Raw genomic sequence first — 21,941 nt, 5'->3', positions numbered from 1 at the left:
GAGGGACAGAGCCTGTCTCAAGGGAGCATGAGTGAGCAATAAGAGAGAGATATCCACGTTCTTCTCTGGCCTCTGTGTCCACGCATGGGACACAGCACCTTGCCTGTGTATATACTCAGTGTGTACATACACCACATATTAGACACACACCACAGGGAGCTTTCCTGACTGAAGGCCATGAGACAGTGTCAAGATCACAGCAAGTTCGCTGAGCCCTGTGTGCTCCCCCTCACTGCCTCATCTGCCTGTCCCATGTGTCCTAATGTCCCATCTCGTCTGAACCTCTGTGAGGAGGAGGTCATTTTCCAGACACAGCCAGTCCTCCCAGTGCTTCAGCCTTAAGGGGCCAGACCTTCGTTCGGCACTCTCCTAGCCGCAGCTGCCATTTGCTTCTGTCTCTCCTGTAGGATAAGAAATATGCAAGTGACAAGTACAAAGACATCTACACGGAGCTCAGCATCGCAAAGGCCAAAGCTGACTGTGATATAAGCAGGTTGAAAGAGCAGCTGAAAGCAGCCACAGAGGCACTGGGCGAGAAATCCCCCGAGGGCACTGCCGTGTCAGGATATGGTGAGTCCTCCATGCTGCTCATGATGAGTCCTGGTGCCCTTGGCCACATTTCTTCTTGGGGCCCACGTGCATGTGCACGTACACAGGCTGCCTGGCAGAGGTAACCTCCTTCCCTGGGCTTTGACTGCTCTGTGGAGAAGTTATTTCATAGTAACAGTAGATCTTGTTGGTGTGTTTTTCTAGAACAACAGGCAACTAAGGAGAAGTTCTTCCTTGATCCAATAGCTTTATCATAAAATTTGCAAGAGCCCTACAAACATGAAATCTGTTCAGGCTCCCTAATATCCAAGAACTCAACTTTGATTCACCATTCAGCACAGAAAGCATACTCGCAGCCGAGCTGACAAGGCCTACAGAAAAGTCTTTGGCACTCTGGAGAGACAAACTTCTCTCTCTCAGGTCATCAGGCGTATGTAGCACAGTTGCTAACTCTGAAAGGGTAATGGCAGTGACAGTGGTGGCCTCAGAAGAAGACCAATGGGCAAGTGTGCCAGCGGGAGGAAGACCTAAAGTTAGGGAGAAATGTGTATGCCTTTGACCTGTCATGGTAGCTTCAAGAAGCAGGTGTGTACCTGGTTCTGAACATTCAGGACAGGAACTAGAAGCAGTCCGTCATGCGGTGCAGATTGGGATTTTGTGAACCACAACCCAGTGCACAGTGGCAGAGATTGCAGTTCTTACTTAGCAAGGAGATATTTTGTGTTAAGATAGCATGAAACTTGCAAGAGAAAACATGAAAGTCCCGTGCACAAGATCCATGCTGTGATAAGGCCCAGTATACATCTGGATTATCTGTTCAGAACAGTAAAAGGACTGCTGTCTTGTTAGAGTGGGTCATGAGGAGGGTTCTGACTCTGCTTGATGCTGGTCTTATGTCAGGAATAAGACAGGAATAATGGGGCCATGGGTGTGCCCACCCCAAGAGTGAGAGACCCTGTCCCTTGCTGACAGCTCCATGTGACTCAGTAGCTACCAGTGACGCCCTGGTGACCTGGCGCCTGTGGTGTTCTAAGGATTTACTGTGACTTACAGAGTGGGGCTTTTGGATCAGTGACTTACAGTTACTGACTGTAACATTGTGATACTCACTGAACACATTCAGTCTGATTCAGAGGCTTGTACACAGCAAAAGTAATGAGTCTTTTTATTCCTTAAGACATAATGAAATCTAAAAGCAACCCTGACTTCCTGAAAAAAGACAGATCCTGTGTCACCCGGCAACTCAGAAACATCAGGTCCAAGGTGAGTGAGCAGGGTCCAATCTCTGGTTTGTGTGGGGAGGGGGAGAGCTCAAGGATGCTGGATAAATAGTGAAAATCAAGGCCCAAGCCCAGTGCAGGCAGCAGTCTACCAGTGTAGTCACCATGCTGGTGACTGATTCTGGTGCCTTCAAGCTCCGTGTTCTTTGATGAACCACAAAGGGCCAGGGCTGCAAGAAGCAGTGCATGGAGGGATTGAGCCTTTAGCACCTTTGGCCAGGTTTACCCTAGCCTGGCCTCTCATCAGCTCCACAGTATGTCTGTTCCCTGCATAACCTTGTCATCATACTGACACTGCCAGCCTTGAAAATATGAAGCCACTACCCTCCTTCTCAGGAACATAGTAGCCAATTCCCCAGTGTGCTTCCAGAATAGGAGAGTGTCTGGGAGAGTGGGTGGAGGGGCATGTCCAGCATGCTGCATTTAGGACTGATTTTGTGTTTGTCTTAATTTTGCTCTTTCCTCTGACAGTCCGTAATTGAGCAGGTCTCATGGGATAACTGACTCGCGTCTGCTTCCAGGTCCCCTGTTACATAGGTAAAACACTTCTCACTCCACCACTGCCCACACAGGGCAGCTCTGCATGCACTGCTCACACCTCCATAGCACACGCCTGTGTAATTATTTCCATCCATCCTGCTCCGGCAAGCACACACACAGTCCATATGAGATCTCAGTGACTGTCCTAGGTGTTGACCGGCATTCTAACCTCTTCACAAAGCTGGGCCTGCCCAGACCTGCCCAGCTTGGTGGGCGGGCATGAGCCAGCATGCATGCTGGGTGATTTGCACGGCACTGAGCTCACACCCTATCTCTGAGAAACAAGCCATCTTGCTCTCTGTCAAGACGGGGCTGACAGATACCCTGGCAAGCAGAGTCTGCTCTTGTGAAAGACCTCATTTATCCAGTTAGTAGCAGGGCTACTTGGGGGACCCTCCAATCTAGATTGGAACAGGCCCCATTGCTGCACTCCCCATGGAACCAACCGATACAGTATGGGTAGCATCTTCGAAGATGGTTACTCAGGGCCTTACAGCTCACACACAAGGTTGACTATCTACTGACACTATTCTTTATACAGAAGCCTGTCTCTCCCACCAAAGGAGATGGGTGTGGCCATCTGAGGGTGGTACCAGTGACATTGTACCTTGAGCTTGTGTGGTTGACCTTCCTTTTGTAGTGACAACAGCTCAGTTCCTGAACTTCCAGTTCCTATTGCATATGAGCCCAGCCACCATCACCTTCCAAGGCCTTCTGGTGGCCATCAAAGGCCACTAGCCTGAGGCTCAGGGGAAACAGGTTTGCCTTAGGAAGAGTACTGAGAAAGCCCGAGTTGAACCTCAATCTGTTTGTGCTTATTTTTTCCAGTCTCAAATCAATCTTAAATACAAACATGGTTTAGTTATAGTTGAAAACATAGTTTGAACTTTTTCCTAGCATGAAAAATAGTGATTAGTCTAGATGTCTAGACTCATAGTTTTCATATGGGAGATGTTCCTCCCTACCTGAGGGTGAACTCCGCCATTGTCGGGAACATGGCAGTCACTGTGAGTGAGTGGGGCTTTTGGATCAGGTTGAGGCACCCCAAGGAAGCTGAACATTAAGAGTGTGCCTCATATATGTGTCTTTATGTCAGGACATAAAGACAGACCCAAAGCCCAGCATAAAGGGCCTGGGTGGAAGTGATACTGGGAAGCCTCTGTGATGACAGGGTCCCTATGTCAAAGGCAAGCATGAGAAATACTGAAGGCTTCTGCACTGGAAGTCATTAGTGCAAAGGTTGCATGAGAAGCCAGAGTGCCACTCTGCTGATGAGACCACTAGAGCCATGGAGGGAGGAGGAGACTCATGGACTCGCCATACTGTCAACATTGGTGTGGCCAGGTTTCTGGGGGTGCAGGGCAGGCCTCGGACCAGCAGAAAGACTGAGCTTTGCAAATGTCCTCTGGACATCCTGTGCTTCAGTGAGCAGATTGGGGTCAGCCAAACCACAGTGGCAGTGTGTTACACTGTTGCCTTGAATGTGTTTGGGACCTTCAGCCAGCCCCACCAGGAGAAAGCAGGAAGTGAAGTTGGCCAGAAGCAGCCTTTTCTTGGTGCTGTGCTGTGGCCTCTCTGCTGTGCAAGAGACCCAGAGCAGAGAAGATTCTCCATGGGATGGGGACTGGGCTCTGAGGTAGCTGGCTGCACTTAGTGCAGCCCTAGGAGAGAGGCTAATGGCATCTGAGAGATGGCCCTTCCCAGGGTACAAGGGGCAGTCAGTGGGTCTGACCTGCTCTCTGCCCTGAGAATGGGAGTACAGAGCTGGACCCACATGCATCCTGGTGGTTAGGGGCCATTCAGGGTCTGCTGCAGCCTGGGCTGTCACATAGAAACTTCGCCTGTGAGGTACACAGTGCAGTCCCAGAGTGTCACTTTCCACAGAGATCTAAAAGCAGCCTGGCAGTAAGTCTAGAACAGAGCAGTTGTGGCAGTGTCACCAGTCCCTGTCACCCTCCTCCTATGCTCAGCTACCTGCCAGGTGGTGGCCAGAAGTCCTCCATAGAACCTCTAGGACCCTGACTGCCAGGTGTGGATTTATACACACATAGCTTTTAAGTGTATGAACCAGCACTCATTCAAGGATTGCCTCAACTACGTGATACCCTGTCTCAACGAAAAACAAACAAAAGCCACTTAACTGTTGTGGGGGAAGTTGGTAGGCAGAAACACCACCCAAAGCCCAGCCCTTTCTTCAAGCCCTGGAGGAAGCTGGCTGGGCCCCCAATCTTGGAAGCCCCATGTTGTCAGCAAGTTGCCCAGGATTGAGGTCGCAGCATACTCTAGGCACATAATGCCAGCATCCAGTGTGGGTGCCTCAGACTGTCTGTATCTGTTGACTGGTATGGACAGGCTGTGGCTCACATGAGCTGCCAGCTCCACTCTGAGAAGCTGAGGTTTCTCTTCTTGTCCAGAAATGAAAGCTTTGAGGAAAATAGTAAAACATCATCCATCCCATTAGTAAAATGTCCTTCACTTGACATGCCATGTACCAAGATCCCAGGTAAAAGGCTATCTGGTCTACCTTTTGCCCACTCAGCAGTGTGTTGACAGCTGGATCCAGTGGCCCCAGCAGGCCCGATCAGGGATGCCTGAGGCAGCGACACCACCAGAATGTGCCAGGAGAGCAGGATACACGACGAGAACAGAATGTCTGTCTTAAGGCTGTGAGTTCATGAGCACAAAGGAGCCAGTTACATAAAACCTACATGCAGGGTAGTGATAGGTAGGTAGGTACCCAGTTCTTGGCACAAGTGCTTCCTGGTTGGGTCAGTCTGAAGATGCCTAAGGCAGAGTTGAGCTACTTAGACACATTAACTTGTTTCTCTGACTTTTTCCCCCTTTCTTGTCCAAGTAAGCTTTTGCAGGAGAGAACATTCTCTACCAGTAACACCACTTCTCAGGGGCCTTCTGCCCTAGCATGCCCACTAATATCAGGAGCCCGCCTTCCGTGCCCTCTGCCTCGTGTCTGTTCCTGCTACCAAAGCCCACCTACCATCTGCTGCTCACCTAGCACCTAATTGCTTCTTTCCCCTGCTCTGTCTCCACTAGAGTCTGAAGGAAGGCCTGACGGTGCAGGAACGCTTGAAGCTCTTTGAATCCAGGGACTTGAAGAAAGACTAGCTGCGTCCTGTCCGCCCAACATGCACCCCTTCCTGACTGGCGGCAGCACAACCTGAGTGTGGTTTTTCATCTGCACCTTCGTTTTCTATTGTCATCGTTAACTGTGGGTATGGATGCATGAGAGACTGGTGTGTGGGATGTTCGCACTGTTTCCTGCCGTGTTGATTCTGACTTGCCCATTGTCTTTATCACAGCTTTTTTCCATAGTATTCTGAAATTAGTCAAGCTCAAGCATCGGGGTAGGGAAGGCTGCTCCGCCCAGCATCTGAGCAGACCTCTGTATCCTATCGCACTCACTGTCAGTATTAAGGCACAGCAGCCTGTTGATAAGCTAGCCCTGCCTCAGAGTGCACACTTGAGGACCTGCCTGCAGCTCCGCTCTGCTGCACATGGCTGAGTGGCACCGGGTGGTTGCAGACCCATACCGATCAGAGCACAGCCACTGGCCATTCTAGTCAGGCCTGGTTGCAGAAGGCGGGGTCTGGGGTGGTGTCGCAGCCTGCCCTCACTGCCTTTTGACCCAAGAGTAAGACAGCATTTTGTACTTGTCACACTAATGCAGCTTAGAGCCATGCCCCAGATAGTCCTGGCAAACCTTTCACAACCTGGAAAATGTTGAAAGCAACCATTCCTATTTTTGTTTGTTTTTTTATTAAATCTTGCACAAAACCCCCGGCCCCTCTCATTCCTTCCTCCACCTGCGCCTCACTTGCTATGCACCCTGGTCTTATGGTAGCTGGGATTGGTGACCCGCAACCTTGGGCATCAGACCCAATTGCCAGGTGTGAGGGGTCCTCTGGGGATTATCCAGAGGGGACAATGGCTGGTTGTGAATCTTTCTGAAAAGGAAGCTGCTGTCAAGTTGCTTTAGAAAGTGCTGAGAGGAGGCCTGTACATGAAGCCAGGAGGACAGTCAGAAGCTGGTAGGACTGATGACAGTAGCAGCCCAGGCTCAGAGCTGATCATCTGAGTTCTGCAAAGTTCCCTTGCAGTGTCTGCCTCTGGTTCAGCCATTACAGTCAACCTGTGCTAACAGAGTTAGCTTTTCTATCCATCTGCATAGGCCCTCACTGCCCACAACATTCTACAGCACTTCCAAAAAAAAAAAAAAAAAAAAAAAACAACTCTGCCATTCACATTCATCAGGTAAGATGCAGTATGTCAAGCCCCAGCCGTGCAGGAGCCAGGTAGGAGAGTCAAGGTTACCTGTGTAGACCCCACCCACCAACTCTTAATGTCCCTGCGGCCCTAGTGTCGGTGGGGTTGGTAAAAATGTAGGAATCTCCTCAGTTCCAGAGAGTTGATACTGTCTAGCCTCTAAGTAGACAGGCAGGACAAAAGCCCTGAAGGTGACTGCTTTGTGAAATATCCCATGCACACTCCTTACTGAAACACACTCAAGCTCTGGGCCTCCCCTTTTCATAAGCTTTGAAGGTCCTCACGTGCACTTGCCACTTCTTGTTCTCATGCTGTGTTTGCAACGGCACGTGCAGAGTGGATCTGTATAAAAATACTGTTCAGACTGGAGGTGTTTGGAGCTGTTAGCGTGGGACTGCACAGGAACATATGGGTGCTGGGGTTGAGGTGCTGCAGTTTCATGTTGCTGGAGATTGCTACCCACACCACACCTCCACTGCCTGTTCCCTTTGTGATTTTCCTGCTGCCCCTTAGACTCTCTGATTTTGGTGCAGTTAGCTTTCTGCCCTGTGCTCCCCCAGGTGCTATGTAGACTGGTTTCACTAGACTTCAGACAGTGCCCACAGGTCAGAAAAGCATTTGATCTGTCCTAGGACATGGGCTGAATGAGTGCAGTGTCTGGGATCAAAGACAAGATGGGCCAGTTTGCAGCTGTCCCATCACTACAGCCTCCTGGCAAAGGTCCCTCATTCATCACAATACTTGTGCTAAGGCTGATCTGGTGGATGAGTTTTACCAAGAAACAGACTGGATGCTGAGCCTGCATCCTCCCTGTGGCACCCATGCTACTCAGGTAATTCTGAGCAACAACACATGGGTCATTGCATTTCCTGCGAGTGACCTCTGGCTGTAGTGAACCAGGCAAGAAGCTGTTTTTTCCTGTGCCCCTAGTGTGTCCTAGGTACCCACGTGGGCTGAGCACCAGAGCCTGCGTGGGGCTGCTTTGTACCTTCATCTGTCCAGCCCCCACGCACACCCCTCCCACACCAGCCCCTATGCTGGGCATCCCACCCCTTGGAAAGGAGGAAGCACTAGACATGCAGGTGGGGTCCGCCTGTGGTAGTAAAGAAGGATTCTTGGGCTGAGAATAGGGCTGTGTAGGCTAGGAGTCTTTGGCTGTTCGGAGCTAAACAAGCAGTGGTGCACTTTGCCCACTTTGTGGGGAGAATATTTTTAAAATGAAAAAAGCTGCCCAGTTTTATTTTCCTGTAAATATTCCTTTGTAATATGCTAACACCTGCAAGCAAGTTGCCAATCATGAGGAAAGTGTTTGGCTTCATCTAACAGTGCTTGTGAACGTCTGCATGAATTACATCCTATGCATGCCTCTGGACCCGTACCTCTGAACACAGAAGAGTCACTTTCTGGGGTCAAGTTGCTCACATGGGTCCAGCACTTGAGCAGGGAACACCTGTGTTGTGCAGAGCCACTGACTATAGCCTGTCTGTGCAGTTGTGCCCACAGGGCCAGAATGGGAGGCCAGAGGATGCTGGGGCCTCGACACGTAGGGAGCATCTTGGGCAGCTGGGGCAGCCTGCTGGGAATGTGTAGTTGACTGAGTAAGAACAAAACTGTGAACTGAAGCTTCCCCGGACCCATCAGAAGACAACACTCAGGAAGCCTATGTTAGGAGGAAAGGGTAGACTCAAAACTGCTGGGGTCATGACCTTGGATCCAGCCACTCATTTGCTGACTGATGGACTTGGGAAGAGAGGAAGTTTCAGCTTTCAAAGTAGGACAGTTGTGAACTGGGTGTATGTACAGCTGCATTCCCACTTCTCAGGGCTGAGAAGCAAGAGGATTACCAGTTTTAGGTCAGCCTGGGCTACATGGCAAGACTGTCTTAAAATACAAATGGGCTGAGGGTGTAGCTCAGTGGTAAAGCCCCTGTCTGGCATGTATGAGGCCTCCAGTTCAATCCGTAGCAACACAAGAAGAAGAAGAAGAACACAGTTGTGAACTTAAGACTGTGCCCAAAAGAAACCCCAAGAGATTTATCCAGGAAACACAGCTAATAGTAGTTTGAAAGATACTTGGTGGAACATCCACTGCCATTTTCTTCCCTTTGAAGGGAGATGGTACAATGACTTCCATCCACAGAGAATTGTGCTGAAATTGAACACGCTCCTCACTGTGGCCGGAACCACACAGCCTGCATCCTGGGCAGAGTTGTCAAGGTGGGCTTGCATACACATCCTCGACACCAAGTGAGCTTTCTTCTCTTGACCTTCAACTATCCCTTGGCTCCATGCAGTCTGATATCAAGGAGAAGCACAGGGAACGCTTGGGTCCCCACTCTTATGAGTGTCCAACCTGAGCCATCTTGAGAATGAGTCCTGGGGCAGGCTCGGTAATGCCACTGCTCCAACCTTCTGCTGAAGGAGGGAGTGGAAAGCTCGGCTGTCCTTGCCACGCTAAAGGGATAACATCTGCCTTCCCAGCTCCTAAGAGTCTATACCAGAGCATGGGCACACAGCTTTCTAATGCAAGCTGCTTCACCACACTATAGGTCGCTCAGTGTGGCCCACAACCTGCACTTCTCTGCCGTAGACTTTCCTGGATGTGGTTGAGAGTGTCAGTGTAAATACTACTGAGCCAAGACAGCAGGGAGTTTCCTGTCAAAGTGTGTTTGGATTTGTAAAAATTTCCTGGACACTTTTTTAAGGTGGATAGGCCGGTGTTGGTACAGTGTATCCCACCCAATCATTGGAAGACCATCAGTAAGGATTCATCTTGTAAAAGCCTTGGTCACTCAACAGAGCTCTGAAGAGTGTGTGCTACGTCTTGAGTCACAACGAGCCCTGACACCCTGCCTGGTTCTTTTTGCAGGTGTTCCCGCCTTGGAAAAAAAAAGGAAAGTGAGGGATTTGACTGCTTCTTGGCACTCCTTTAGGCTCTTGGTTAGGGGTTGGGTGATGGCTAAGGACACAGGCAGCTTCTCATCTGGTTCCAGGCTGTGACAGCCTGTGGAGCTGGGCTCTGCAGAGCAGCTGGGCCACTGTTCTCCAGGTATCTGGTGATGGCATGGGACCCCACAGGGGCTGTCAATGTGTGGGTGTTGGCGAGGAGCTAGCTCATCAGGTGAAGAACTGAAGAGACTTAGCATTCAGCACTGAGGGGCGTAGAGGCGCCACAGCACCCTGCAGGACACGGGTGCACTCGGGTGCAGCTGCCATGGTGGAGGGAGGCATCCCCAGCAGTACGCTCATGTTTACCAGAAGGAAATGTAGCTTGAATCATAGCTGTCATCAGACACAGCTCACCAGCCTGCTGGTGATGTGCTCTTGGCTCTTCTCATTCATAAATTAGTCACATATCTAGTTTTATTTTAGCTAGGAATAGATTGTAAAGGAAACCTAAATTCATTATTATATTTCTACCACAAAATTTCAGTTAATGGATTTAAAATGATTTTAGGATTTGCCTTTGGTTTTAACCACTTACCTACTGTCTTAATGCTAGGATTCAGAACCAGTTCTGTGGTAATTAGCTCGTGTGGCTTTGCATAGTGAACTGTATTAAGTACGCAGTATTCCAGTCCCAGGAGTTCCTCAGCAATCACTCTTGGTCAGGGTGAGTGGCTCAGATCCGCTGCCCATCTGTCTTCCAGGGAGGTGCAGTCTTAGGAATAACAAGAAACACAGGTGGCTCCTATCTATAGAAGCTCTTGACATCTCACAGGACCACTCCACTCACTTTCAGCAGTTACTGGCTTATATCATCATAGTTGGAATTTAGTTTCTGTTCTGATGTAATCAGTCTTGATCTCTGAACTAAAAACTATGTGCAGAAAAAAATAAATAAAACCAGGCTCAGACTCACTGAGCCACGGAGGTTGTGAGCACAGTGAGGACCAGGTCAGGCCTCAGCTCTGCGATGCCTTGGAATGATGGGCCCAGGGTATGGCCTTCTGAAGACAGTGTCCTGAGCTCAGTTCAGACTGCCTCTCAAGTCCAAGATTTTTATGGTGTGACTTTTCCTACAAAGTTTGTGATCAAGTATTCACTACAGTTGAAGTACTAACATCAAAATATTTATTCCTTTGTGTGACTTTGCTAGAGTCCCATGGCTATAGCTAACCATTTTTATTGTGTAAATATTGCCTAATTTTACATGAACTATATCATAATAAACTATTTTTGCATCGCCCTTTGCACACTGTGTCTGGGGTGTTGAATCACAGGTGCAAACTTCAACCTAAAAGTCCTGAGTCACAAACTGGTCAGTGTCCTGGAGATACTAGGTGGAGTGAGCTGGGTTTTATGTAAATTTGGTAAGCTGGTTTATTTTTTTTTTATTTTTTTATAAGAGAGAGGATATACCAGGACCTTCTGCCTCTGCAAATGAACTCCAGACACATGTGCCACTTTGTACATTTGGCTTTCTGTGGGTACTGGTGAATCAAACCTGGGCCACAAGGCAAGTGCCTTTAACTGCTGAGCCATTCCCCCACCTCAGTCTGCTTTTATTTTCTTTCTTTTTTTTTTTTTTTTTTTTTTTTAGTGCTTCTCAGACTTTTGGATTAGTTTTCCGCATTTTTGCATTAGTAGATTTTACCTAAAAATACACATTTTGCATGTTCACATACAAGCTATAGTAATTTTTGTTTGTTTGTTTGGTTGGTTGGTTGATTTTTCCAGGTAGGGTCTTATTCTAGTCCAGGCTGACCCAGAATTCACTATGTAGTCTTAGGGTGGCCTCAAACTAACAGCTATCCTTCTACCTCTGCCTCCCGTGTGCTGGGATTAAAGGCGTGCGCCACCATGCCCAGCTACAGCAAATATTTTATATCTAGAATCTAAGAAACAATGACTTGATTATTGGAACTTCAGGGACTAAAATACTGATAGTGATACCTTCATTAATCAAGGTACTGTGGCCCTCAGCCTCTAGTCCTCTTATGGTTTGGGGTGTTTTTGTTTTGTTTTAAGTTTTGGTATTGTATTTTGGAGGTGAGGGTCTCACTCTAGTCCAGGCTAACCTTGAAATCACCATGTAGTCCCAGGTCAACCTCAAACTCAGCAGTCCTACCTCAGCCTCTCAAGTAACTAGGGCTAATGTGGGCCACTACACCCACATACTGGGGATGGAACCTAGGGTCTCATGGATGCTAGACAATCCTGAGTTGCACCCAAAGCCCTGAAATATACTTAGGTTGGCCTCATCTTCAGCCATAAAAATAGGCCTTTTGTTTTAAAAGGAAAATGCATTCTATTCTACATCATAGTCCAGACTTGTTTGTTTATTAAAATTATTGTTAGAGTAAATGTAAAATAACAAATAATAGGTTGGGAAGATGACTAGGTAGTTAAAGGTGCTTGCCTTGCAAAACCTGCCAGCCCAGGGTTCAATTACCAAGCTACCCATGTAAGCTGGACACAAATGACACCTAATGCATAACATGGTAAGTAGGGTTTTCTCATTAAAAGTTCACTTAGAGGGCTGGAGAGATGGCCTAGTGGTTAAGCGCTTGCCTGTGAAGCCTAAGGACCCCGGTTCGAGGCTCGGTTCCCCAGGTCCCATGTTAGCCAGATGCACAAGGGGGTGCATGTGTCTGGAGTTCGTTTGCAGTGGCTGGAGGCCCTGACACGCCCATTCTCTCTCCCCCTCTATCTGTCTTTCTCTCTATGTCTGTCGCTCTCAAATAAATAAATAAAAAATGAACAAAAGAAATTTAAAAAAAAATAAATAAAAGTTCACTTAGAGAACACAGTTTGCCTCACCATGCATGAATCCAAAACCAGTCCAGACTGGGTGGCCTGCTGTTCCGATCTGGATCTAAGAACAAACTTCAGTAGGTTCTTATCACAAACAGTGGTCTCTCCTGGGAGGGGAAAAACTAGTTAATTGTATGGAGCAGGGTATAAGTGCAGGTACAGGTGGGGTGCCAGCTTCCCAACAAGTTGGTAGGTGCATTGTGTAGGAGAGAGCATATTTTCTGCCTAAGCAGAGTCCCAGGTGGCTCAACTACTCCCTCATTCTTGCCTGTCTCCGACTAACCTGGGCTACATAACGAGATACTGTCTTAAAAAGAGGAGGGGAGGGCTGGAGAGATGGTTTAGCGGTTAAGCACTTGTCTGTCAAGCCTAAGGACCCCGGTTCGAGGCTCAATTCCCCAGGACCCACGTTAGCCAGATGCTCAAAGGGCGCACATGTCTGGGGGACCTTTGCAGTGGCTAGAGGCCCTGGCATGCCCATTCTCTTACCTATCGGCCTCTTTCACTCTCTGTCGCTCTCAAATAAACAAATAAAAAACAAAAAAATTTTTTAAAAAAAAAAAAGGAGGGGAGAGCCAGGCATGGTGGCACACACCCTTAGTCCCAGCAGAGGCAGAGGTAGGAGGATTGCTGTGAGTTCAAAGCCACTCTAAGACTACATAGTGAATTCCAAGCCAGATAAATAAATAATAAATCTTTGATTCAGAAAAACAGAGAAGGGGTCCTGGAGTGATGGCTTAGTGATTAAGACACTTGCCTGCGAAGCCTAGGGACCCAAGTTTGATCTCCCAGATCCCATGTAGGCCAGATGCACATGGCAGTACATGCATCTGGAGTTCATTTGTAGTGGCTGGAGGCCCTGGCAAGCCCATTCTCCCTCCCTCTATCCCTCCCTTGTCTTATAAATGAATAATAAAATTAAAATATTTTTTTAAAAATAGTCTCTTGGGGCTGGGCGTGGTAGCATATGCCTTTAATCCCAACACTTTGGAGGCAGAGTTAGGTGGATCACTGTGAGTTCTAGGCCACCCTGAGACTACATAGTAAATTCCTTTAAAAAAAAAAAAAAAAAAACCTCTCTTAATTAGAAACCAAGTTAAAGACATTATTAAACACAGCAAAACAAAAAGACATTTAAGGGCTGGAGAAATGCCTTTGCCTGCAAAGCCAAAGAATCCCAATTCAGTTCTCCAGGACCCACGTAAGCCAGATGCACAAGGGTGCGCATGCATCTGGAGTTCCTTTGCAGTGGCTGGAGGCCCTGGCGCACCCATTCTCTCCGTGTGTATGTCTCTCTACCTCTTTCTTACTCTCTCAAATAAATAAATAAATAAAATTTTAAAAAAAGACATTTAAAGCCAGGCATAGTGGTGTGCTCCTTGAATCCCAGCACTCAGGAGGCAGTGGTAGGAAGATCACTGAGTTTGAGGCCAGCCTGGGACTACAGAGTGAACTCCAGGGCAGCCTGAGTTAGAATAAGACCCTACCTCCGAGGAGGGAGGGGACAGAAAGGACATTTAAAAACCACGTAAAGGGCTGGAGAGACAGCAGTTAAGATCCTGGGAAGCCTAAGGACCCAGGTTTGGTACCCCAGATCCCATGTAAGCCAGATGCATGTAATGGTGCATGCATCTGAAGTTTATTCAGTGACTAGAGACCCTGGCATGCCTACTTTTTCTCTCTCATAAATAAAATATTTTTTAAAAAAAACATGTAAAAATAAAATAGGGAGCTGAAGATATGGCGCAGCAGTTAAAGGTACTTGCTTGAAAATCATTGTGGTCCAAGTTGAATGCCCTAGTACCCATGTAAAGCCAGATGCACAAAGTGGCACATACATCTGGAGTTTATCTGCAGTGGCGGGAAGCCCTAGCATGCCCATTCTCTCCCTCCCATTTTTTATTTTTATTTTTTTCCCCCTGAGGTAGGGTCTTACTCTAGCCCAGGGTGACCTGGAATTCACTATGTAGTCTCAGGGTGGCCTCAAACTCACAGTGATCCTCCTACCTCTGCCTCCCGAGTGTTGGGTATTAAAGGCTTGCACCACCACACCCAGCTTCTCTCTCTCTCTCCTTTTGCTTGCAAATAAAAATATTTTAAAATATAAAATTATTTTCAGTGTGTTCCAGTTCTTTAGGGGCTTTAGAATAACAACCATCATAATTTATATTAATTTATTTCCAAGGACAATCTGGGCTAGAGTAAGACCCTACCTCAAAAAAAAGAAAAGAAAAGAATGAAGGCTGGAGAGATGGCTTAGCCATTAAGGTGCTTGCCTGCGAAGCTTAAGGACCCAAGTTCGATTGCTCGGGATCCATGTAAGCCAGATGCACAAGGTGGTGCTCACGTCTCCAGATTGTTTGCAGTGGCTAAAGACCCTGGTGCACCCATTCTCTCTGAAATAAATATAAAATAAAATATAGGGCTGGAGAGGTGTCTTAGTGGTTAAGGCACTTGCCTGCAATGCCTAACAACTAGAGTTCAATTCACACTACCCACATAAAGCTAGATGCACAATGGGGTACATGCATTGGAGTTGCAGTGGATAGAGGTCCTGGTGCCTAGAGTGAAACCCTACCTGGGGGGTGGGGGATGGGATAAAAAAAAAACTTTGCTTACAAATAAAATGACTTTTTACAATTAGATTTTATGGGCTGGAGAGATGGCTTAGCCTTTAAAGTGCTTGCCTGCAAAGCCTAAGACCAGGTTTGATTCGCAGATAAGCCAGGTGCATGCATCTGGAGTTCCTTTACAGTGGCTGGAGGTCCTAGTAAGCCCTCCCCCCCACCCTATACCCATCTTTCTTTCGCTCAAAAATGAATAAAAATTTTAAATTACATTGTATTTTTTACAAAAGGTTGTACTCTTATGTTCCCTCTCCCCCACCCCTATTCCACTGAGGTCCCTCCTCAGTAGGGTTAATGGTATTCACTGTGGGATCCTGAAGGCTTCATGTCAGTCTCTGGCTGGAGGGAGCTGGCATGAAATCATCTTGTGTGTGAAAATTCCTAAGGAAGTCGTTAAAAAAATTGCAGGAGTCTCTTTGTAGGGTGTGGTGGTGCATGCCTTTAATCCCAGCACTCCAGAGACAGAGGCAGGAGATTGCTAGGAGCTCAAGGCCAGCCTAAGACTATAGGTCAGCCTGGACTAGAGGGAGACCCTCCCTCAAACAAAAAAAAATGTTTGCAGTATATAAGATTAGGATACAGAATTCAGTTGTATCTCTATGAAGTATAAAACTGAAATTAATTCACTTATAGTAAATAACATCAATAATCATAAACTACAAGCATTGAAAATTAAAGGTATAAGTAAATAGAAAGACAGCCCATGTCCACAGACTAGAGGATTTAAGATGGTAATACTGCCTGATTTCACCTATAAATACAACATACCAAAATCCTAGAGTTCTTTTTTCATTTGTTTTGAAGCCCTGGCCTGATCACTCTGTAGCCCCTGGTTGGCCTTGAACTAATAGCAGACCCTCTTAACTCAGCCTCCTGAACGCCTGAATTAAAAATATGAGCTGCTACACCCACCAATTCTAGCTTTTTTTTGTTTGGCTTGTACTGATCTTGAAATTCATACGGAGATGTAAGGGTCCCTGAATATCTAAATCATTGTTGGAAATGAACAAAGGGTTAGTTAATGCCATCAGGTCTCAATACGGATACAGGGTGCTGGAAAGCTGGGCAAAGTGCTCTTCACATAAGTATGAGAACCTGGTTTCAGACTCCCAGCACCCAAGTAAAAGCCAGGTATGGTAGGACATGCCTGTAGTCTCAGCACTGATGAGGCAGAAGGAGGATTCAGAGGCTTGCTGGGTAGTTTGTCTAGCTCAATTTATGAGCTCTGGGTTCAGTAAAAGACCCTGCTTCAGAGCATGAAAAGAGTGACAGGAAACACCCAACATTGACCTTTGGCCTCCACCTACATATGTGCTCATGTGTACATATGTGCATGCACAGCACACATACAAAATGATTATGTGGTACTGACATAGCAAGCCTTCAATGAATGGTCAGTTGACTTTCAGCAAGAGTCAGTACCATCCACTGGGAGAAATCCTGTAACAAATGGTGCTGAGACATGCACCAGACCTACCTCACACCACTCACAAACTGCAAAGAGAATCATAGCTAGCAGTGGTGGCGCACCCCTATAGTCCCTGAACTTGGGGGATGAAGACAGTTCAAGGGCAAAGCCAGCCTCAGCTATTAATAAACTTGAGGCCAACCTGAGCTACATGACACTTTGCATCCAAAAATAAAACAAAGTTGGGTGTACTGGCACATGCCTTTAATCTCAGCACTGGGGAGGCAAGGGTAGATGGATCACTGTGAGTTCGAGGCCGCCCTGAGACTACATAGTAAATTCCAGGTCAGCCTGGGATGGTAAGACCCTACCTCGGGGGGGGGGGGGGGAGGTCACAGCCCTAACCACTAAGTTAATAAGTGAGTTGGGGGAGAGAAGTTATTTAAGTTTTTTTTTGTTTTTTCGAGGTAGGGTCTCACTGTGGTCCAGGCTGACCTGGAGTTAACTATGTAGTCTCAGGGTGGCCTCAAACTCACGGAGATCCTCCTACCTCTGCCTCCCAAGTGCTGAGATTAAAGGTGTGCACCACCATGCCCGGCTTAAAGTTTCTTTAAAGGTAAACAATCTTGAAGGCAAAGGTGGAGGCTCAAATGTGACTCCAGTTTCTTGCATGTGGAATGTCATGTCACCACCTTAGGTAGGTCAGATCAGAAGCCAGGTATCCCCTCTCTCCAAGGAGCTGTCACCAGAATAGTACTGAGCAGCTGCTGCTGCCTGAAGGATGTTTTAATCAAGTACTGGCTTCTGTTGCTGACACTACCCTTGGGGGTCTCTGTGCTCTGCTTGAAGCCTTTGATCTGCTCAGGGCTCTTGGGCATTGATGCCACAGCTGAGGAACAGCCCTAGGTACACAACCATATTTCCTTAAAGGAGGTTTAAACTTTTCAGAAAGCTTAACTAGACTAGTGTCTGCAGACTGAGATTCAACTCCCTTCTGCTGCCAAGATGGTGGAAACAGTAGGTATTGTCTTTACATATCCCTGAAAGCAGCTAGGCTATTCTACTCCTGATAGCTCTGGACAGAGGGTGGGGAACAAGAGTCAAGGAGCCCAGGGGAACACATACAGGCACACTATTCCAGGTCAAGTTTGATGCTTAGCACAACAGCAGTGTTTATTCAGGATACTCGCCTGTGGAGGCTGGTACTGATCCTGTTAGGGGGACATGTGTAGGCCGAGAGCCCACTTAGAGAGAAAGTAACCATTTTAGTTCTAGGGATTTTTCCATTGAAGATGAAGGCTCCTAAAAGCGAGTGTGAATGGCAGAGAGAAAAACGGCTGGAAATTGTGCATCTATCTTGCAGGTCTGAAAATAGTATCAGAGAAGCTGAGATGTTCTGTGAACCACTAATCCATGCATTGTCCAAGTAACTCAATGCTGGTGCTCTTCAGGGGTTTGTGTCTTGACTCTCAGTGCCTATCCCTTGACTGTCCCTAACAATGAGTAGTCACTCCCTGGATGAAATAGGCAGAAGCAGACACATTTCAGAACAACTTTTGTTCAAATGGGCCAGGAGCCCACTGCATTGTCACTCATGAGACAATGATTCCCCTGCTCACTTTCTAGAACATAATCACAGACTCCAGATGTGGAAAAGAGTATTTAATGCAACCACTTCCGTGCATACTGCCTTTTGCAAAGTCAACATCAGCTTTACTTGCATAACACTAAATCAAAAGTCACATTAAGGGAAAATACATGTACTGAGCAACCCAATGGTGGCATGAGGTGGAGAGACCCTCGCCCATTCAGACTGACCTCAAGATAGCCACACAATTGTCACAGACGGATGACAAAACTACTTTCCAATGTCATTTGAGCTGCCTGCACATAACATACACATTATTAAAAAATTATTTGAAATATTTTGCAAACATGTGAGATGATTGGTCCCCTTATCTCCCTATGGATGCCCAGTTACAACCACACACTTCTCCGTGTGAACAGCACACGATCCATTGCAATGAACAGAAAGCTGCTCAGTGAACTCACTGAGGGCATTTCTAAATACATAAGACTGATTATGAACATGAGGGATGTCAAAAACAAAAAGTCCAGGGATGATGCATGCCTTTAATTCCAGCACTTGGGAGGGTGAGGTAGGAGGATCGCTGAAAGTTTGAGGCCAGCCTTGGCTAGAGTGAGACCATGTCTCAAAAAAAAAAAAAAGTAAGGGTGGGGAGGGAAAAAATAGCACAACAGGTGCTTCTGGCCATCTGTACTTCCCTCTACATGGGAAGATAGAAGGCCAATTGCCGAAGAGCAACACCAGGAACGTCTTAAAGATGCCAGGAAGGCACTTGAGGACAACCTGCCTATCAAAACAACTTCTCTAAGATAGCCGGCAGCACCACCCACGCCACTGCCTCCCCGGTTTCTGTGCAGAAGCAGCAGTAAGGCCAGCAACACGACCAGTGCTCCTGCCAGCCAGAAGAGGCTGCTCCAAAGAGGAGGGAGGGGGCGTTCTCAGGGACAGGGCAAGCTGGCCAGGACACAGTCAGTGACCATGCTGTTTGTGGGGGAAAAAGCTGTACTTGGTGGGGTCGAACTCCTCCCAGATGCGCTCGAACTCCTCCATGAACAGCCGCACGTACTCGGCGTCCTCCATGATCAGGACATTCTCGCGGTTGTTCTGGATGGCCTGTGTGGTCCAGTTCAGGGAGCCGGTGATGAGCACCTTCTTATCCACAATGGCGAACTTGTGGTGCATATAGCCCAGGTCCTGATCGTGTCTCACCTGAATACCTGTGGGACCAAGGTAGCCTTCGTTACACCTGCGCAGGCACAGCCACTGCCTGGCCTGCTGGTGCTGTGAGGCAGAACCCAGGAGGCCTGCAGGGAGAAAGCAATGTGTGTCATCCAAGAAGCAGCCCACATGGGACTCTCCTGAGGAGAATAGGTTGTGGGTGGCACCACACATTTTCCTCTGGGGACCGACCCCCCACCTCCACCACCAGCACCACTAGGCCTGAAGTCTAAATGCAGCTTCACATCCCCCATGGTTCCGAGGCAGCCCGGCAGAGGAATGTGGCATCCCCCTGCCTGTCATCTCGCTCAGCAACAAGTGGGAGGACAGAGGCCTAGACAGGGGGAGTGCAGCCTTGCTCCCCAGGGTGCCTAAAGAGCTGACAGAAAAGAAGCTGCCCCCGCCCAAACCCTGCCTTTGAAAGCTCCTTTCTTTGGGGGTGAGGGGATAAATGTTTTGGGAGCACTGGTGTTAGGGATGAAACTCAGGGCCTCCACAGGGCTAAGCAAGTCCTCAACCCCAGCCCTCAACTTCTTTCCTACAATTCCTAGTTTGTGGCCCACAGCAAGGGCCACATCTGCTTTCTTCTCCAGGGTCTCTCAGATTACCCCCACCACTACCACAAACTGTCCTTTGGCCCCTGCTCAACCCACCACAAAACCTGGCACTTACAAGCCACAAAGGCCCGCTTGCTGCTGCTCTAGTTCAAGATTCTAAGATGCGGGCACACCCTTCTGTTGCTGTGGTCCACCTTCTGTTGGCCAGGGGGTGATGTCCACCCTCTGCTCATGCCATCGTTTTCCCCTGCCATCGTGGAGCTTCCCCTCGAGCCTATAAGCCAAAATAAATCTCTTTTTCCCAGAAAAAAAAAAAAAAGATTCTAAGATGCCTCTCCATCCATAAAGACAGGGGAGGTCACTGCCTCTGGACTGTTGTCCTGGCCACCACCCTTCCTCCTGCATGATCTCCTTTTTGAAGTCTTTTAGACCCTTCAGCTTTGTGCATTTCTCCACAAAGACATGACACTACTGTCCCCAGCACCTGGCCCTACCATATACACAATGTTCCTATTGATGAGTGTTGATGGACAGCCACCTACTGACCATCCTGGAGCAGGCCCAGCGAGCTCCACCATCCCAAGGCAGCAGAAAGCCAGGCAAAGGAATGGGGGCTTTAAGAGCACTCTGCAACCTGAAGACTTCCCAAGGGCTCCCCTCACCTGTCAAGTCACCACCAGGTCAAAGGTGGACATGCAAGGTTCTCCTACATGTCTAAAGGATCCAGATACCAAGATTGGCGTTCCAGCAGTGCCCAAGACTCAAGGTAGGATAGTGGCCACAGGTAGACTAGGTCAGGGGTTCCTGGTGTAGCCTGAGCAGAGATACCTGTGGACCCAGGGTTTGCAGCTAAGAAACAAGTGCTTATTCATTATCTGGCTGGGCCTGCTTTCCTGTGATTAGGGAACACCGCCCCCCACTGGGGCGGGGGGTGGGGGCGCTCAATAGTCACTGACACTGAGCCCTGGTCATCTGCGGCTCCCTTGTGTGTTCACTCCTGGCTGCCAAGGGTTGGGCACAGCGGGTTTTTTGTGTTTTTTTTTTCCCCACAGCGTTCTTTTTAAAGCTTCATGCCTTAAGTCCTGCCAGCTATTTTCATCTGGGGTTCCCAATCATCTGGCCTCCCAAGGCTACCATCGGAGCCTGAGGACGGTGGGGGTCCCCACTTTAAACGCTCCTTAAGCGTCACACTCCAGCCAGGCGTGGTGGCGCACGCCTTTAATCCCAGCACTTGGGAGGCAGAGGTAAGAGGACCACCATAATAAATCCGAGGGCACCTGAGACTACATAGTGAATTTCAGTTTAGCCTGCACTAGAGTGAAACCCTACCTCAAAAAAAAAAAAAAAAAAAAAGTCGCACTCCACCACAGAACAGACGACTGCTCTACGGAGCGCGACTCCTCGGCCCGTGCACCTTCCCCCAGTCACCAGGCCACCGGGGACGACTTGGAGCCGCGGTTTACCTGCCTTGCGCAGCAGGCCGATCTGCGAGCCGTTGAGGGCCATGTAGTCGCAGTCGGTGATGACGCGCACGCGCACCCCGCGCTGGTGCAGCAGCTGCACGGCGCGCCCGAGCTGCGGGCTGGAGAAGGCGAAGAGGCAGAGCTCCAGGCTGGAGCGGGCGGCCAGCAGGGCGCGCAGCAGGCGGCTCAGCGAGCTCTCGCTGTGCGGCAGGCTGCACGGGCAGCCCGCGGGGGGCCTGGCGGGCGCCGCGCCCGGGGCCTGCAGCAGGGCCTCGGTGCAGGTCACCTGCGAAGGGAAGAAGAGCACCTCGCGCCTAGGCCGCCGTCCCGCCAGCAGCCAGCGCACCAGGCAGGGCAACGCCTCCAGGGCCAGCGCGAAGACCGCGCCCGCCGCCACCAACAACCGCCAACTGGAGCGCTTCATCGCCACAGCGACAGAGAAGTCCGACCCGGGCGCACGCCCCGCGCCTGCGCACTGGCCACGTGCCAGGCCCCGCCCCCTGCCGCAAGATAGACACGCCCTCTCACGTGCCAGCCCCGCCCCCTGCCGCGAGCTGGGTCCGCCCTCCGTGCCAGGCCCCGCCCCCTTATGCAAACTAAACTGCAGCCACTGAAAAAGAAGAGTGTTAGGGGTCATCTAAGCCAGCTATGCCACTTCCACTCACTGCCCACCC

The 21,941-nt window shown here is 48.8% G+C and overlaps 2 protein-coding genes across 9 annotated transcripts in view; one reads left to right on the top strand and one right to left on the bottom strand.

Moving 5' to 3' along the window:
- Positions 1–6,161, top strand: part of LOC101600100 (myosin phosphatase Rho interacting protein) — a 135,654-nt gene extending 129,493 nt beyond the window's left edge. For 4 of the 7 annotated variants that reach the window (XM_045130682.1, XM_045130678.1, XM_045130680.1 and 1 more), the window contains 3 exons: positions 408–570; positions 1,727–1,812; positions 5,421–6,161. In XM_045130682.1, the coding sequence (XP_044986617.1) occupies positions 408–570; positions 1,727–1,812; positions 5,421–5,492 (321 nt within the window). In that variant the 3' untranslated portion in view covers positions 5,493–6,161. Of the gene's footprint in view, positions 1–407; positions 571–1,726; positions 1,813–2,300; positions 2,367–5,420 lie in introns of all 7 variants that reach the window. The other 3 variants (XM_045130679.1, XM_004669057.2, XM_045130681.1) reach the window with 2 other exon arrangements.
- Positions 6,162–18,680: 12,519 nt separating this feature from the next.
- Pld6 (phospholipase D family member 6) lies at positions 18,681–21,691 on the bottom strand. 2 transcript variants are annotated; one of them, XM_004668991.2, is made up of 2 exons: positions 21,268–21,691; positions 18,681–19,246 (listed from the first exon to the last, which is right to left on the bottom strand). In XM_004668991.2, the coding sequence occupies exons 1-2, from the start codon at positions 21,689–21,691 to the stop codon at positions 18,999–19,001; spliced, it is 672 nt and encodes a 223-aa protein (XP_004669048.1). In that variant the 3' UTR covers positions 18,681–18,998. The 2 variants fall into 2 exon arrangements, with proteins under 2 accessions (XP_004669048.1, XP_044987573.1); XM_045131638.1 differs by having other exon boundaries at positions 19,094–19,246; positions 21,272–21,691.
- Positions 21,692–21,941: the final 250 nt, after the last annotated feature.

This window comes from Jaculus jaculus, chromosome 12 (assembly GCF_020740685.1).
Source record: "Jaculus jaculus isolate mJacJac1 chromosome 12, mJacJac1.mat.Y.cur, whole genome shotgun sequence".
Classification (NCBI taxonomy): domain Eukaryota; kingdom Metazoa; phylum Chordata; class Mammalia; order Rodentia; family Dipodidae; genus Jaculus; species Jaculus jaculus.
This window is presented reverse-complemented; position numbering and strand designations above follow the sequence as displayed.

Coding starts and splice junctions, on each gene's coding strand:
- Pld6 (XM_004668991.2), bottom strand. CDS start 21,691: ATGAAGCGCTCCAGTTGGCGGTTGTTGGTGGCGGCGGGCGCGGTCTTC. Junction 19,247..21,267: donor CGGCCTGCTGCGCAAGGCAG/GTAAACCGCGGC, acceptor TTGGTCCCACAG/GTATTCAGGTGAGACACGAT.